The 15,635-nt window shown below is 36.5% G+C and overlaps 1 protein-coding gene across 1 annotated transcript in view; it reads left to right on the top strand.

Moving 5' to 3' along the window:
• LOC140143866 (dystrophin-like) overlaps window positions 1–15,635 on the top strand; it is a 404,491-nt gene that overhangs the window by 84,491 nt on the left and 304,365 nt on the right. The window contains exons 22-23 of the mRNA XM_072165677.1: window positions 2,822–3,052; window positions 5,460–5,726. Of these exons, the coding sequence (XP_072021778.1) occupies window positions 2,822–3,052; window positions 5,460–5,726 (498 nt within the window). The remainder of the gene's footprint in view (window positions 1–2,821; window positions 3,053–5,459; window positions 5,727–15,635) is intronic.

Here is a 15,635-nt window from a genome sequence, read left to right as displayed (position 1 = left end):
AAAATGCACAATCCTGGATAGCCAGTGTAGTGTCCAGTTCATGTCAGAGGGCGCAAGTGTAGTCCAATCAGGGATATGAGACAAGTTGTCTCATATCCCTGGTCTAATTGAATGGAGCTTTTAATATCCTCACTGCTGTTATCATCCTCTTTGTCAGTTTCATGACAAAATACCTGGTTAGAATGTTATAATATCCTTCACTTTCCAACTTTTCCCACATATTTCAAATATTTCTATACTTTCGCTGATAGTGCCATTAATAATTTCCCTTTAATGACCATTTGAAATATCAAATGCGAAGATAATACATTGAAATCCACCTGCAGTAATGCAGCTGTATGATCACAGGCTTGATGTCAATATTGGGCTGTTCCAGTTGAAATCCACACTACCTCTGTGGAAGATTTTGGAAATATTTTCCACAGGAGGAGTATGTTTTTCAAATCTAATTGGTCATGGTTAATCATTTTGAAACCCATACACCCCCTATATTATGGCTTTACCTATATCTTCCACAACTGGAGTGAGCATTTCAAATGGAAGTTACTGAGTTCTCTATTCTATTCAAAAATCATACTCCCTCTGTGGAAGACTTAGCTAGATCTTCCATTGGGGTAGTGTGGATTTTAATGCTCTGCATGCTAGCCATAGGCTTCAACATAAGAAGTAGCAAGTTTGAGATATTTTCTTAAAATATCAAGAGCTATCTCAAGAACCACTGAACCAATACTAGGCTTGTTTGTACTCATTTTAATGCATTTTTCATGCTGATTCCAAATATGGTCATGAAAATTCACATTTCTGACATTTTTGAAAAAAAATTGAAACTTGTCGTCTGCAGTCGACACCATCGTGAAGAGAGTTAAACTGAATAGTCCATTCTTGTGGAAGTAACATTTTGCTTCAGTTAGCATTGTTCTCATCAGCATGATACCATAGTAGGCAAATTGATGTTCCCATAGCAGACAAATTAGCAATAAAATGATGCCATCATTCAATTGATCCCTATCAGTTGGATGGAAATTGTGAACATGTACTCAGTAAAGGACTAATTTCATAATAGTAAATGACTACTTGTTGCATGGCAGGTAGCAATGTCAATGACATTAAGAATGGATAAAAAATGTCTGGGTATATGAAGAATGTTTTGTTTTGATGTTTTCCAAAATTCACTCAGTCCATTACCCCATCACATGTTACTCATTTACAATGTTGGGTCATTAGGTTATGAACCAATATTTTATTAAAATGTGAACAGCTTTTAAAATTTAATTACATTGTAGACTACAGAGCCACAATAATATTAATTTGAAATCACCAGCATTTTCATTTGGAAAATACTGCTGTTTAGTATAAACAGTGATTGGAGTGCCCATCTCTCTTTCATTGGTGATTGGGCCAGACTCCTCCATGTAATGTTGCTATTGGGGGATCGCTACACTTACTCCACAGCGAGTCTGTGTCCTTCCCAGCATTTAAGAACACCGGTACCCATTTATACACCTGGGTGGAGAGGAGTAATCGAGATAAATATGAATATGAATAATATGAACATTTTTACGGGATATACTCGGGCATTAGAATTTCCGGTCAGAACACTTTTGTGATGTCAAAATTCCTGAAATGTTGTTTTATTTTCAACCCATTTTCAGGTGTTTTTGTCCACTTTTACATGCTGTTCCAACTTTTTAAAAACAATTTCCAGACCTTCTCATGAATGTGTATTATCATGTCTGATTACTAAGATTTTAATAAAATTTCAAGAAATGCATTATGTAATGAAAATTTTGCTTGCGTATGCTTTTGATATTGGGAATATTACAATGATTAAAATGAAATAAAGTTCTTAATGACAATTGTACTTATATATCGTTATGATAGGATTCATAGGAATAAGGCTCATTACTGATGAGCCTTTTAAATTGAGTGTGTTTCATTGACATTTCAATTTCATTTTGAATTTAATAACATTTAGTATAATACATAAAATAATGATGACATGGGGTGCAGTAATATCACGTCTGCAGGTGCAGAGGTATTTAAAACTGATTGTATACTTAGGTTCCTGCTAAGCACGGTACGACACAGGTCAGTTACACCAAACTAAACATTAAAGTTGATGTCCGCTTCCATTATAAATGTAATGTGATTTGATTAAGCAAGACAAGTCATTTGTGGCCGAGATTGAACTTGATATATGGCCAAAAGTAGAGGTCAAATTATTTTGTATTTCATTGAATGCAATATAAAACAGCTATATCTCAAGAACCTTGTTCGCTATATTTTGGTGTTTTTTTATAACCCTAGCTCTCCCAGGGTGGTTTGGTTGCAGGTGCCCTGTGTTGCCTGGCCCACTGAAGGGTAGGCACCCAACCCAAGCTGTTGGGGGTTTTGTTGGACTGAGGTTGGTTAGGAATGTTGGATGGTGTGTGTCACAAGGGGCAAAAGCAGATGCACGGCAGGTGTGTTGAGGGGTACTGGCAGGAGCTGTGGGCCAGGGCAGTGTTGCTGACTGTCCGCAGTTATGGCATGATTGTTGTTGTCTGTGCGTAGCGCACTATAAATCACTGCGCTTTTTTTTATTGGGTGACCAGCTGCCCCTAGTAGCATCTCCCTGTGAATATACATCCAGGATCATCGGAATATAAATATCCCCCAAAAAAGGTGTTTTGGGGCCAACCTTTGAGGCAGCACTTCAATTCCTCATAATATTCATGTGGTTATTTTTTAACAGACTTACTAAATTATCAAAGTTTTGTCAAATCCTTCATGCAAAAATAAATAAATAACATTTTATTATCTTTTTTAAAAAACTCTACAGGCACTCCAAGATGAACTTGCAAGTCACCGCAAGCAACTTGATAAACTCAATGACGATGGCCGACGCTTATCTCAGGATGGCGCTAGACCTGTCGTGGAGCCTAATCTCATCCAGCTCAACTCCCATTGGCATGAAATTGAGTCTGATTTCCTACAGTATCGCAAACCAGTCCACGAGGAGACATTTGTAGAAAGGACCGTCACTGTCGTTGAAGCAACATTTAATTTCCAGGTAGGCTTTTGTTTTCCATTTGTGATTTTAAGGGATAACATTAAGTTTGGGCCTTAATGCTATGCCTATCGGTGGCTCGCTGACACTTACTGCAATTTTTATTGACTAGGTTTTATTAGCATCTACAAGGGGAAATGCTATCAGCGAGCTTAGGCTATTTTATAAAAGCGAATTTATAAAATCACTATATGACCCATGGGCATCACCATACCAAGACCACCAAGTGATAAGGTGATGGACACAATATGCAAACAGGAACTTGTAAGACAAATATCATCAAAGTTACTAATAATATACATATCTACATTTATAGGTAAAGAAATGTGTATCACTTGATGGAAATGAAATTGTACAAAATTATGCACATGTACTGAGACGTTGATGCATCTAATGCACAAACCCCGCAGATGGGAATACATTAGACACATCAACTTATCTCAGCACAAGTGCACTATTTTGTACAATTTCTTGAGCAACAAGTGATATGCATTATTAACCTAAGAAAATATTTCCATCATTTTTGCTTTTTTATAGCAAAATTGTTACTAAAAATGTGAGAAAATGCGAGCAAATATAAATGCATCAATCCGCAAGAAAAATGAACGCATTCGAAAGCACTGCATGATGTATGGAGAGTACACGCCCGTGCATTATGTATATACAATTAATACACTTTCTAACATTTGCTCCTCCAATTGGTTCTCACTATCTACGAGTGTATGAATATACCACATTGGCCGATTGTGAATTTTTTAATGGTTACTCAGTCAAAATGACCATACATGGTAAAAAAATAGGTTTTAAATATTTTGAAAACAAAGTACCACAATTTAATCAAAATGGAGCCCAAATTTCCAAATGTGTTGGAAAGTTGGTATAAAAGACCACTTTCAGATTAGAGGCAACAAAACTTGAGTACCCCAATAGCATTATTGAAGCAATAATATTCATTATTATTCTGTCGGTCCAACATCCGGGCTATCTCTAGTCTCGGGCCCAATCTGCATGTGGCTCACGGTTTGTTATGAACAACAGAAACCGGCTGTGAAGGAGGCTATACATAGTGATGTTGTTGGAGTGACATTCAATTTCGGAAAAACGACACTTTCGACCATGGAATTTAATTTTAAGTTTGTCAGTATATAACGGAAATCAAGTAAGTTTCTTCCACTCTGAAGACTTAGAAACGGTTGTTTGTTTCCACTGACTATTTGCGATCAAAATTTACATGACACCAATGACAGAAATCATCAACAAAAATCGAATCAGGGACTTGTTTTCACTCGAACATCATCAACCGGAAGTGACGTGACACGGACCGACAGAATAAACTTCTATATTGTGCAATATTTATCTCTTTTCTTAATTAATGCTATTTTAATCATTTATGTGTATTAATTTGGTTGCAATTTTTTGATGTTTTAATATTTTAATATTGAAAAAAATGGCAGCAATATGGCCGGTGGGCCACGATATTATTTTAAATAAAATTTAATTGATTGAATTGAACTTCCAAATATCTTTAGAATACCTTAAATAGTGTTGAAAGTTTACCGTAACCCTAGCCTTACCCTTACCATACCCCTCATCCTAGCCACACACCCAGAACAAAATAGCATCCAAAAGAGCTATACTCTACCCTGGCCTGGAGCACAATCATATAGTTGAGCGTGCTGGAATAATTATATCTTTTGCTATCTTCAGAAGATAACATTCACTGTCATAGTGGGCAGTGTTTTGGAACATATAATACTGCCCTCTACAGTTTGGATGTGGGATGGCAATACCCATCCAGTGCACCTGCTTGCTGCCTGTGTTTGTGTGTGTGAAAACTTGACCAAATTTGATTGCTTCGATTTTTGTGAATTTTAAAAGAAAAGGAAGCCATTTGGTTTTTATGAATAAAACAAAGGAAATAACAAGTGTGTTAATGCAATTATATGGTCTGGCTATCTTACCAAAAAAAAATCCAATTTTATTTTTCATTTATAGAGGAAGTGTTTGTTCACTTAGGGCCTAGTATTTTTCTTGATTGATTGAATAATTTGGCATTTTTGTTGATTGATTGATTGATTGATGGATAGATGGTACAATTAATTAGTTATTTGTTTAGTGTTTATTGAAATTTACCATTAGATGACATCTAAAGTCCTTGATAGTACCAAATTATTGGTACTCAATAAAGGGAGACTAAATAATGAATAATAAATTGAACTTCAAATTTATGTCCTTTTAAATAATAAGAAATGAATTGAACTTTAAAACTATGACCTTTTTTAGTCCTGCTAACTTTATTTAGGGGAGTTTGGGACACTTGGAGCACAATATATTTATGTTCATTATCGTTTTTAACTAAAATGTTTTACCTGGTCATTCCATATATGTTCAATTTTCTTTTCCGTTTCAGGAGTCAATGCCATCAGAGAGCCAGCCACAGCCAGTAGAAGAAGAAGTCATCCAAAAGGAATCCGTCAAACAAGAGGAACAGGAACCGGACCAGCCACCTACTCCCGCTGATGCCATCAAGGAGGAGGAGGAGCATAATGTCACTGATTTTGTGGAGGAGGTTAAGAAGATGACTGAGAAGATCGCTGAGATTCAGGAGGAATTTAAATCAAAGGAGTTAAATGGAGGAGCTTTTGATAACTTGTCAGAGCAGGATGATAAGCTTAAGGTAGGTTTTGTGGGGATGATGGTACGGTGTATAGGGAAGGCTTGGAGTGGGGTTAGAGACACTAGCTATGTAAAGTGGGCAAATGTATGCGACTAGGTTGTACAAAGGTACGCCACCTATGAGCTGCGCTTTATTCGGTGAGGATGCACCATTCTCATAATCAGAGGTTGTATAACGGGTGGCGTTCCAGATTCTAAAGTTGTGTTGCGTAGCACTACTTTTGGCAAAGAGGGAGTGTTATAACACGGAAAAACAGTGGCATGATCGACGGGAATTATATAAATAAACATTAATTTTCACCAGGTTCGCCGTCGCAAATAATAAAGGAGACAAGGAGAAAAAGTGGGACAAGGATAATAAAGGAGACAAGGAGGAAAAGGGAGTGTTATGTTAGCGACCCCTTGTGTGACATGCTCAGTCAAAGTCTGAGCGCCACAGACTGCCGCTAGGGAGGTCGGTGCGGCGAGTGCAGTGTGAATGTGTCCAGATTTGTGAGTTTATAATCATTTTTCAAAGCATGCTCATGTTTTCATCAACTAGTTTTCAGCTTGCTTCAGCTGTCTCATCTATGATATTTAGTGCATTATGATATGCATTTTCTAACAGGAAAATATTCTCCAAATTAGCAATGCATATAAGGTAATGAAACTTGTGAGGTAGAGACAAAGGTGTCCCTCCCATCCAACTAGTCTATGTTTGAAAAAATATGCTAATTTAGTTTCATTTGCATATTCTATTATAACATTAAAAAGAGCATCACCAATTCAAGTGAGAGTTAGGTTATCCAAACTGTTTTGTTTTGGAGTAGGGGTGAGATTGGAATTACTAGCCTAGTTGGCCATTGAATCAAAGTAAAAAAAATCTCAGGTGGTGTATGGTTGTGAAGGGCTGAACACAACTTCCTGAGATGATTTACTATATAATAATAGCGGAGCAGCGTGGCACAATGGTTAAGGTCTTTCCCTTTGGTGCGAGAGATGGGGTTCAATTCCCCGCAGGACCAAAAAACAATCTCTGCCCTCCCCATGGTACATCTGGTAATGACGGGGGAGATGATCCATGATAAAAGACCTTGTTACAGTCGGTTCCATTCAGGGTAATGCCCGATTGTCAGCTACAATTTCCTATCCTGTAAAAATACCCTGACCAGCTATCTACGGCGACCCCTTCTCCAGGTCACTTGTGCCTGGCCAAAGGTTTGTCAGTGTTATCTCCTAGATTTCAGCTGCTCATGCCTAGATATGATCGACATAAAAAATAATAATATTTGATTTTGAACATGGCTTGAAGGGCAAATTACATAAAGCATGGTTGTATTGATCAGAATTGTTGTTATGTATAAATATTTGTCTCTCTGTTTTGTTCTGTTTTGGGAGGGTTCTTGTCTGGGGATGGGTCTGTTGTTGTTATTTGTTAAAAAACCCTGGGTATGTAGATTTGATTGAGTGTTTGTTCAACCATAAAAAAATAAAAAAATTAAAAATTAAAAAAAAAAATTAAAAAAAAAAAAATTAAAATTGGAACAGCAGTTCTTAAATAATATCATATCTACAGAAACAAAACCCATTTATTTATCCATACAACAATTTATTCATCCATATGCAACACAAATAAACACAGTATTCCGCTACTGTCACATAGGGTGTTAACTGTCGAAGCCATACTCTTATTTGTTTTATCATTTTTCTGACAACACTGGCAACAAATTTAGTCAGGAAATTAGAATTGTAACACAAACATGGTACAGATGTCACGTTGGTGTACTCTGTCATGTCCATGGGGGAAAGTTGTGCAATATACAGCATCAGGGGGTGGCAACAAGGATGTATGTGCGATCAGATGATATAGCTGCCATGGGTAATGTAATCTCATGCGCATACAAATTTCACTCACTAAATTTCACAATTTACAACATTTTTAGTGCTTTTTGGCAGCTTACAAATTGAGCGACTTGAAAGTCAAAACACTGTGGCATAATTCTACTGCACTCTCTTGGTCAACATGCTATTACTTGCACTAGCTTGCTTCATTCTCATTTTTGGCTGTTCCATCTTGTGCCCTCTGACATGAGCAGGACACTTACTGTTGCACTCAGTGGGAGAAATCACCAAACATGTCATTTATGAGGGGAATCAATTTCCAATAAGATTGGGCAAATTACTTTTGAAGATAAGGCAAATTATTATATTTCTTTTGAGATGGTGTCCGCTTTGACAAAGGTGTAAAATTGTTAAGTACGATCGATGGACCAACCCAGACAAGGAACATGGCTCCTCAATGTTATGGATCATAGTACATATGGCAGGTATTACATTTTCACATATTATGCCTTTAGTTTATTTGTAACAAGGTGTCATGTCGTTAAATGTTTACCCCAAGCTAAAACACAGTATCAAGCTGTAAACAACATAGATTATATTGTGTTTTTACCTTGTGAGCAGCCTAAAAGCACATAAAGGCAGTACCTACTAGTAAATAACATTGCAGATACTGTATGAGGTTGAAACGGTGTATAGATTGAAAAGAGGAAATTCATATAGCATCCCTGTGATGCATCTGATGAAGGTAGCAATGGGATTGCATACATAACAGGTACTCTAGAATGCATGACAGCATAACCAGTGAAATGCCGTTTTCGGGTTGTTATGGATTAATGTTTATGTGCGATATGAGTTGTGAAGTCACTGGGAGCTAGTGATTGTCAGCTGTGAAATCATTTTTTACTTGGAGGAGTTATTTTTGTTACTTGATCTGATTCAACCAGGCCTCTAACTAAAAGGAAGCAATTTTAGTAGTTAATATCATCATCAACTTGCATATACAATATTAAAATAAAACCAAGCATTCTATTTCTGAAAATCTTTCATTTATGAATCTTAAAAATGTCAATTTTCATAAGTATTTTATTATTTTGGTTAGATAAATATTTAATGTTGCTGAAATTTTCACCAAGGTCGTATTTTATGATTTAGTTGCTAATTATCCAATAGATATGATATTTTTATCTTATTATCATATTGATCATGTGACTACAAGAACATTTTATAGGCACATGTAATTTATATGTATGATTTTTAATTAAGCATAAGGCAGCCTTTATTTAGTAGGATTTTAGTTTATTCACAATATGCAATATGTATGAATTCAAATTTTAACATAAGGCAGCACTTATAGTTAAATCATGTGCAATGTATGTGGTATGTGTATGAATTCAAACTTGGCATAAGGCAGCCTTTAGTGATACGACTTTGGTTCATTCATGAGGCAAATTATGACTTCCACAGAGTGTTAACTAGATAATGTTCCTCATTCATAACATGTAACTGCTAGTCTATGGAGCATCAAGATTACCCGTGGATATTTTAAGTACAACCCTCGACTGGTTGGTTCGGTTTTTCTTCAATCCTGATAGCATAATAGGTTCCCCTGCATTGGACAGATGCACTCTCTAGGGGGCCTCCTCATTGACATACCCCCTCTGGCAGTAAACTGGGCATGACAGTTAGTAGCTACTCCCTCCCGTTGGTACAATCTAATTTCACAATAAAGACACTTGCTTACAAATTGCCATAGACTGTGAGTGTGAAGTATAGGATGTGGCTCGGTTCAGGATGTCAATGAGCTCCATTAGTATGGTAACATAATTGATTACAGCATGAAATGGTAAAGTAACAGGTAATCAGCGAACCTCTCACTTGCCCCACTAAACCTAGAGGGTTGTTTCTACCTCTAATGTAGTCTCCACCCAAGACCGTGCATAATTCAAATCAATATTACAATATAGATGCCTGTGTGAAAGATTAGAGTACTTGGAGCGTAGGTTCACACATTCACACACATACTTCACTCACTCGTGGGTCGTTCCATTAAAGGATATCATGGGACTTTAACCATGTGATGCACAAAAATACAAAAATGCGGTCTGCATCTCTTACGGGACTACATCTGTATCATCAGCTGGTGTTTTTCGTGATGTTACTTATCAATTTTGTCGGAAATGTTAAAAGAGTGAAGGTGTGATTAAACCGCTCCGTAGATTTGAGTTTTAAGTGCGGGTGAATAGGACAAAAGTGATATCTCCCCCTCACAGGTAGGTAAGTGTTTGAGTGTAACTGTTAAGGAGATTAGTGTGAGTAGTGGGACTGTGTAAGAGATTAGAGGTGTACTTAGGACTTTTATCTGGGGAGCATATAAGTTTCTTGGCGGTGAGGTACGTGATTTGTGATATTCATGTGTGTGTTGCCAAGGTGGTGATGATGAGCACAGATGATGAGTGAACGTCACAGATGCAGATGGGGATACTGATGAATGTAGGCTGTTGAATTATGCAGTCTTAAAAGACAATGACAATGGAATATGAATCATTTTATGCATCCATAAGGAAGTTTTTTTAGACCTGTTTTTTTTGCCTAGTTTCAGTGGGTGATATTAAAAGATTCTTATGGTAAATTCTTAAGAGAATAATGGTTCAGATAGTGGTATAGCGTGAGCTCTGATGGGGATGGGGATGGGGGGGGGGGGAGTGGGCACTGAGCATGATTGAGAGTACCTGCTATTTTTGAGCGATTTTTGATTTTGATGTAGGATGAGAATGGGCTATTCCAGTTGAAACCATACACCCCCTATGGAAGACAAGACTTTAATCTTCCACATAGGGGTGTTAATTTCAAATATGTATGCCTGAATGGGTGATTCCGTTTGAAATCTACAGGGAGATTTAGGTTATGTCTTCCAGAAGGGTTGTTTGGATTTCAACTGGAATAGCCTGCTGCTTATTGGCAAACAACATGTTTAGGAATTCTCCTCCCTTAACTCTTAAAATGTCACATTGTCATAGTGATAAAAATACACCAGTTACCATGTCAACCATGTTGAAATGCATCAATTGAATTAGAAAAGTCACTTTAGGATAAATTGAACACTTTTTTTAGCATTGTGGACTTGTCACGACTGATTTCTGCTGAATGATGTGTGAGGAAGTGTGGATGAACTACTATGATCAGTGGCGTACCGTGGCCGCCCCTTCCCCGGGAGGCTGAAGAAAATCCAATTTTGCCGCCCCTTCCTCAACAGCCCGAAAAGGTTGCCCCAATTTTTTTACGGTCATTTGAAAAGTGAAGAAAAAAAAAAGGATTTATAGGCGCTACCACCCCCAAAAGCAACACATTTTGCTCTTTTTTTTTCTTTACTAATTCTTTTTTTTTTTTTTTTTTTTACCGCCCCTTCTTTTTCCCGCCGCCCCTTCGTTTTGGCCGCCCCCTGCTTTGACCCCGGGGGGCTGGCACCCCAAAGCCCCCCCAAAAAAATATGCGCATGATGATGACGATAATCAGTATGGTCATATGAAATATTTGCTGTAGAAGTGATGATGTAACAGGATTAACTACCATAGCAATAGTAATTTTTGAATATATTGCACTGCACTAGTACGTTCACACAGTACCTCTGCATTGAACCATAGATCTCAAAGAACAGGGATAAAGACCTGGATCATAATTCTATAGAATGTTCATATTATGCTGATCACTCACACCTGTAAAATTAGTACCATTGAAAAGAGTGGTATTTTATTAAATCTATGATTGCAGACATACACAGGTGACGAGTGCAACCTGCTTATAGTTCAGGGCGATATATTCAAAAATTGTTTCAACCAGGGGTCGCATTTAAGGAGTTTGCACGTCCAGGGACTCCTTATTTTTTGATTTTGGCCATTTTGGACTCCTTTAATCACAAGTTGAAAGTGACCAAAGTGTCGGATAAAAACTGTATGGACTCCTTAGTTTTACGATGCACGGAGGCATAAATCAGTATGAAAATTGTCGATCAACAGTAAAAAAATAAAAAGATCTGTAAATCTTCCAAATTACCATTGGTCAACGACACTAATAGTTTCACTGGAATATTTGACAAGTTCCAAAGTTTAGAATTTCGGACAGGTTGACTCCTTAAATTCTCATTGGACCCCTTAAATGTTGGTTTTGTAGGTACCAAAGGGTCCAGAAAAATAAAATTGGACCCGTTGATATTTTGTGCTCGCGCTACCCCTGGTTTCAACCCATTGCTATGGTAGTTATCCTGTTACATCATCACTTCTATGGCGAATAGTGGGCAACATTAGTTAAAAGAAAGGTCAGTGAAAAGGCACTTTGCTTTCAACTGATGTGTTTCTTTTGAGAATATCTGATGCCTAATATTATTAAGGTTTCTCAAGTTCTATATCTTTTCCCCAAAGACTTTTAAAAATAACTCAGAAAGTTTTTCCAAAGTAAGAAAATAATAAAAATTATCAGCAGCCTATTATGTTTTACAGGCCTGGTCCAATTTTCATTGTCACTCATCGATCACAGTAGCTCATCATTAAGAATGCAGACATTGTAAGCTACAGGTGATCAGGCCTAGTCCATTGTTTTAGAGTTTTCCACTTTCAAAACTGCTAGTTTTCTTACATATGAGCCATTGTGTGACCAATCGCAACAACGTTTTACCTACTGGGGATAACAAAGGGGTAAAGGTATGGTGCTGTCTACAGAAGATAGCAAAAAGAAAAAGAGTGTGTTCTAGAAAGGATAAACTTACAGTGCTGGTTTGCTGAAGATTGCAGAAGTGTGAAGTTATAGTGATATAAACGATGTGTGTAAATCAGTTGTGTCAAATTAAAAAAAAAAAAAATGATTTATTCTAAAAAGTCCTAGGGGGAACTTAGAACTTGTGAACCCTTTAGTTTGTTTGTGTGTGCTTTTGATTATTATTTGTTTGTTTGTGTACTTGTTTGTTGTTAGTCTATGCAAAAGTTCTTGAGCCATTTTGAGTTTTTATGTAAAGTTGATAGACTGTTTTTGTCTTGTCAACTATTTTAAAATTATACTGTTTTGTATATTGAAAAATGCACAATATTATCCAGAACTTCAGTTTTCAATGATTCTATAGCACAATCGTGCCGTGTAAGATCATAATGATCATAAACTTCTTCAATTACATGATAGACTCAGCCAAATAGATGTATGCCTATACATAATGGAATATATGCAAAGCTGAAACAGTCACCCCATCTCTCACCATCAGAGTCTTCACATTTATAATAAATCAAAAATCCTCCGATCCATGACACTTAGTATGCAAGAAATGTCTTCCCAATGCACTGTCTTAATCAAAATTATGAAATATCAGGAGATATCACCAGCATTAACTGTTTATCGTCTGCCGAATTCAGCGCAGTTGTAACAAATTCCCTTCAAGTATTTACCCTCTGCAAATTACACCATCTGAGGCAAAATCAATGGGGTAATTCTCTTGGGTTTGCTCATCAATCTAGTTAAGAATTCCTTTGACTAGTCTCCTGAGCTGCTACGGAATAGTTTGCGAACAAACAAGAACTAAAAGGACCATTTAAGAATCAATCAATGCCGGTGTTCCAAACTGGTGGTTGCTATCTGCGAGGAGGAAAAAAAGAGGAAAAAGCGTTGACTGATGGTAGTTTGGCTGTATATCTTTGTCTGCCTACATGCTGTGGCTACAGCATTCCAGGAGGTTCACGCTAGCTCCAAGGTCTTTTTCTCAAATTACAACTGATATCGATGTTCTCTTTTTTCGATTTCGGACTGGATAGATTTTTGTTGTTGTTTAGTTGTATGGTCAGACTGGCATGGTGTGGTTTGCACGAGTTGGATTACGACAACGAGTGTGGATTATAAAAAAAGGAATGATTGCAGCGGTGTGTTGAGGTTAAAAGTATGTTCAGATTTACAAGTGTTGTGACCTTCCATATTCCACAGGTAAGATTGAAACTTACTCAATTCAAAAATTATTGTGAACGCTCTTGATATTACATGAAGTATAATTATGTTGAGGTAACATCAGGGAAGTTTTGAAAGCTAGATAATCGCACGTGATATATATCTTAAAAAAAGAGAGGTACCTCCACACAGCAAGTACTTTTGATTTTTATGCCGAGACTGGATAATATTCCATTTATGAAGACATTTTATTGAATCGCTTTTTCATGCGATACAGCATCAATATTGGCTTTTTTTTTTTTTTCTAGATCCTTTTCTAGACAAAAAATAGATCAAATTCATTACCATGGTAATTGCTTATCCTAAAATTGTCATATTGGAGTAATGTGAAATACGACATTAAATTTGGCAGATAACTAATCATTTTAAGTCAACAGTCATGAAATTGGCTTAGAATTGCGATTATGTTGCGTAAAGAAATACAGGAAAGTAAAATGGTATTTTGGGAATAGAAATGCAGGCGTGATATATCCTCCTATCATGCTGTTGCCGTTGGATACTTTTATTGACAGCAAGATAGACTTGTATTATCTGATGAGGCAACTGTACAAACATAACCATGAGGCTGCCGTGAACACAACGACTGCAAGAGCCACGTCTGAATTCCTAAAATGACAGTGTTTCTAGACATTTTAAGATTTTGTCAATTATTTTTTTCTTTACTAATACTTAAAACTTAATATCATCTCACAATAGGCCTAAATCAAGTAATGGGAACAGAGGTCCATAGCAATATTCTTAAAACAAAACAGTTATCTGACGTTTGTGACCAAAGCTTTGTCTAAACTTGTTTAATTCTGCTTCAAAGGTAAGCTTTAGTAAGCCGTCATGATGGTTTGACTTTTTCTAATCTAGCGAAGTCTAAGCCTTATGGGCAATGGTACTGGCAGGATAGTTTGGCTGTAATTTGGCCTAATTTCACTGACCCTTACATGTCTGTTGCTATTGGGGTAAAGTGCTTTTCAAATGCAACATGGATGTAAAACTTAATGCTCTGCGTGCTACATGTAGCCACAAGCGTCCACATTTTGAGATATTTAAACAAAATATCAAGAGCTCTCTCAAGAACCACTGAACCAATACCATGCTTGTTTGTACTCATTTTAATGCATTTTACATGCTGATTCCAAATATGGTCATGACAATTTACAATTCTGAAATTTTTGAATTTTGTTTTTAAACTTGTCGTCTGCAGTCATCACTTGTACTCGCGTGGAGAGAGTTTATAAGTAGGCAGAAAGTCAGTGTTGTTAACCTTTTAAGCAGCAAACATTTACCTTCTTTTAGTTGACTGACAGTGACAGATAATTACGGAGTGGTCTTAATGTGTTCAACATTGGTTTTGTGTCATGTTTTCTTTGTTAGCAAGGCAAAAACGTTGATGAAAGGGATGAGTTACCCTTAAGTCTAATGGTATTTTATTGTGAGTTTCTTGTTACCAGCACACATCACATTTTTTATGCCACGTCAGAAAGTCATTTTGCAAAAAGTAATTCATATTTTGCCATTTTATTTAAAACTTAATTTAATATTTCAATCTGTTTTCTACTTTTGATAATGTCTTACATAAACAAATACCTCCTGCATAGAGTTCAACATACGAAATGTGCGATAATATATTGACCCGTCATTTTCTTACCATTAAAGCCTGATATGTGTGAAATAATGATTGTTTAAAAATAATGATGAGTAATCACTCTGCAAAATGTATGTGATGGGGAAATTCTACATCTACTTTTCTAAGCCTTATGTGTGTAAACCTAGTACCTGTATAATATCTTTAAAATGATACAGTTGTAATAATCTATTGTGTACACTTCATCAAAAATTTATCTTTCAAGTTCCTATTTTTACTTAAATATAAGTTGCCAAGCTCCACCTTTGCACGTTGGTGCTATACATACGCCCTCCTTAAGAACGTCCTATCTGACTTCATTTCATAATGTTATTGATTTGAATAAGACAATGATCTATAAGTAACACTAGTACTTGTTCATCTCTCAAAGTAAATTATATCAGCATAATAAGTAACATTGGTAATTAAGGACCTTGGGAAAATCCTAGAGACATAAAGATGGGCAGGAAAATTCTTTTGAATATCTAAATAACCATT

The sequence above is a fragment of the Amphiura filiformis genome, unplaced genomic scaffold (assembly GCF_039555335.1).
Source record: "Amphiura filiformis unplaced genomic scaffold, Afil_fr2py scaffold_30, whole genome shotgun sequence".
NCBI classification, from domain to species: domain Eukaryota; kingdom Metazoa; phylum Echinodermata; class Ophiuroidea; order Amphilepidida; family Amphiuridae; genus Amphiura; species Amphiura filiformis.
Note: the sequence above shows the minus strand (reverse complement) of the source record. Positions and strands in the feature narration are given on the sequence as shown.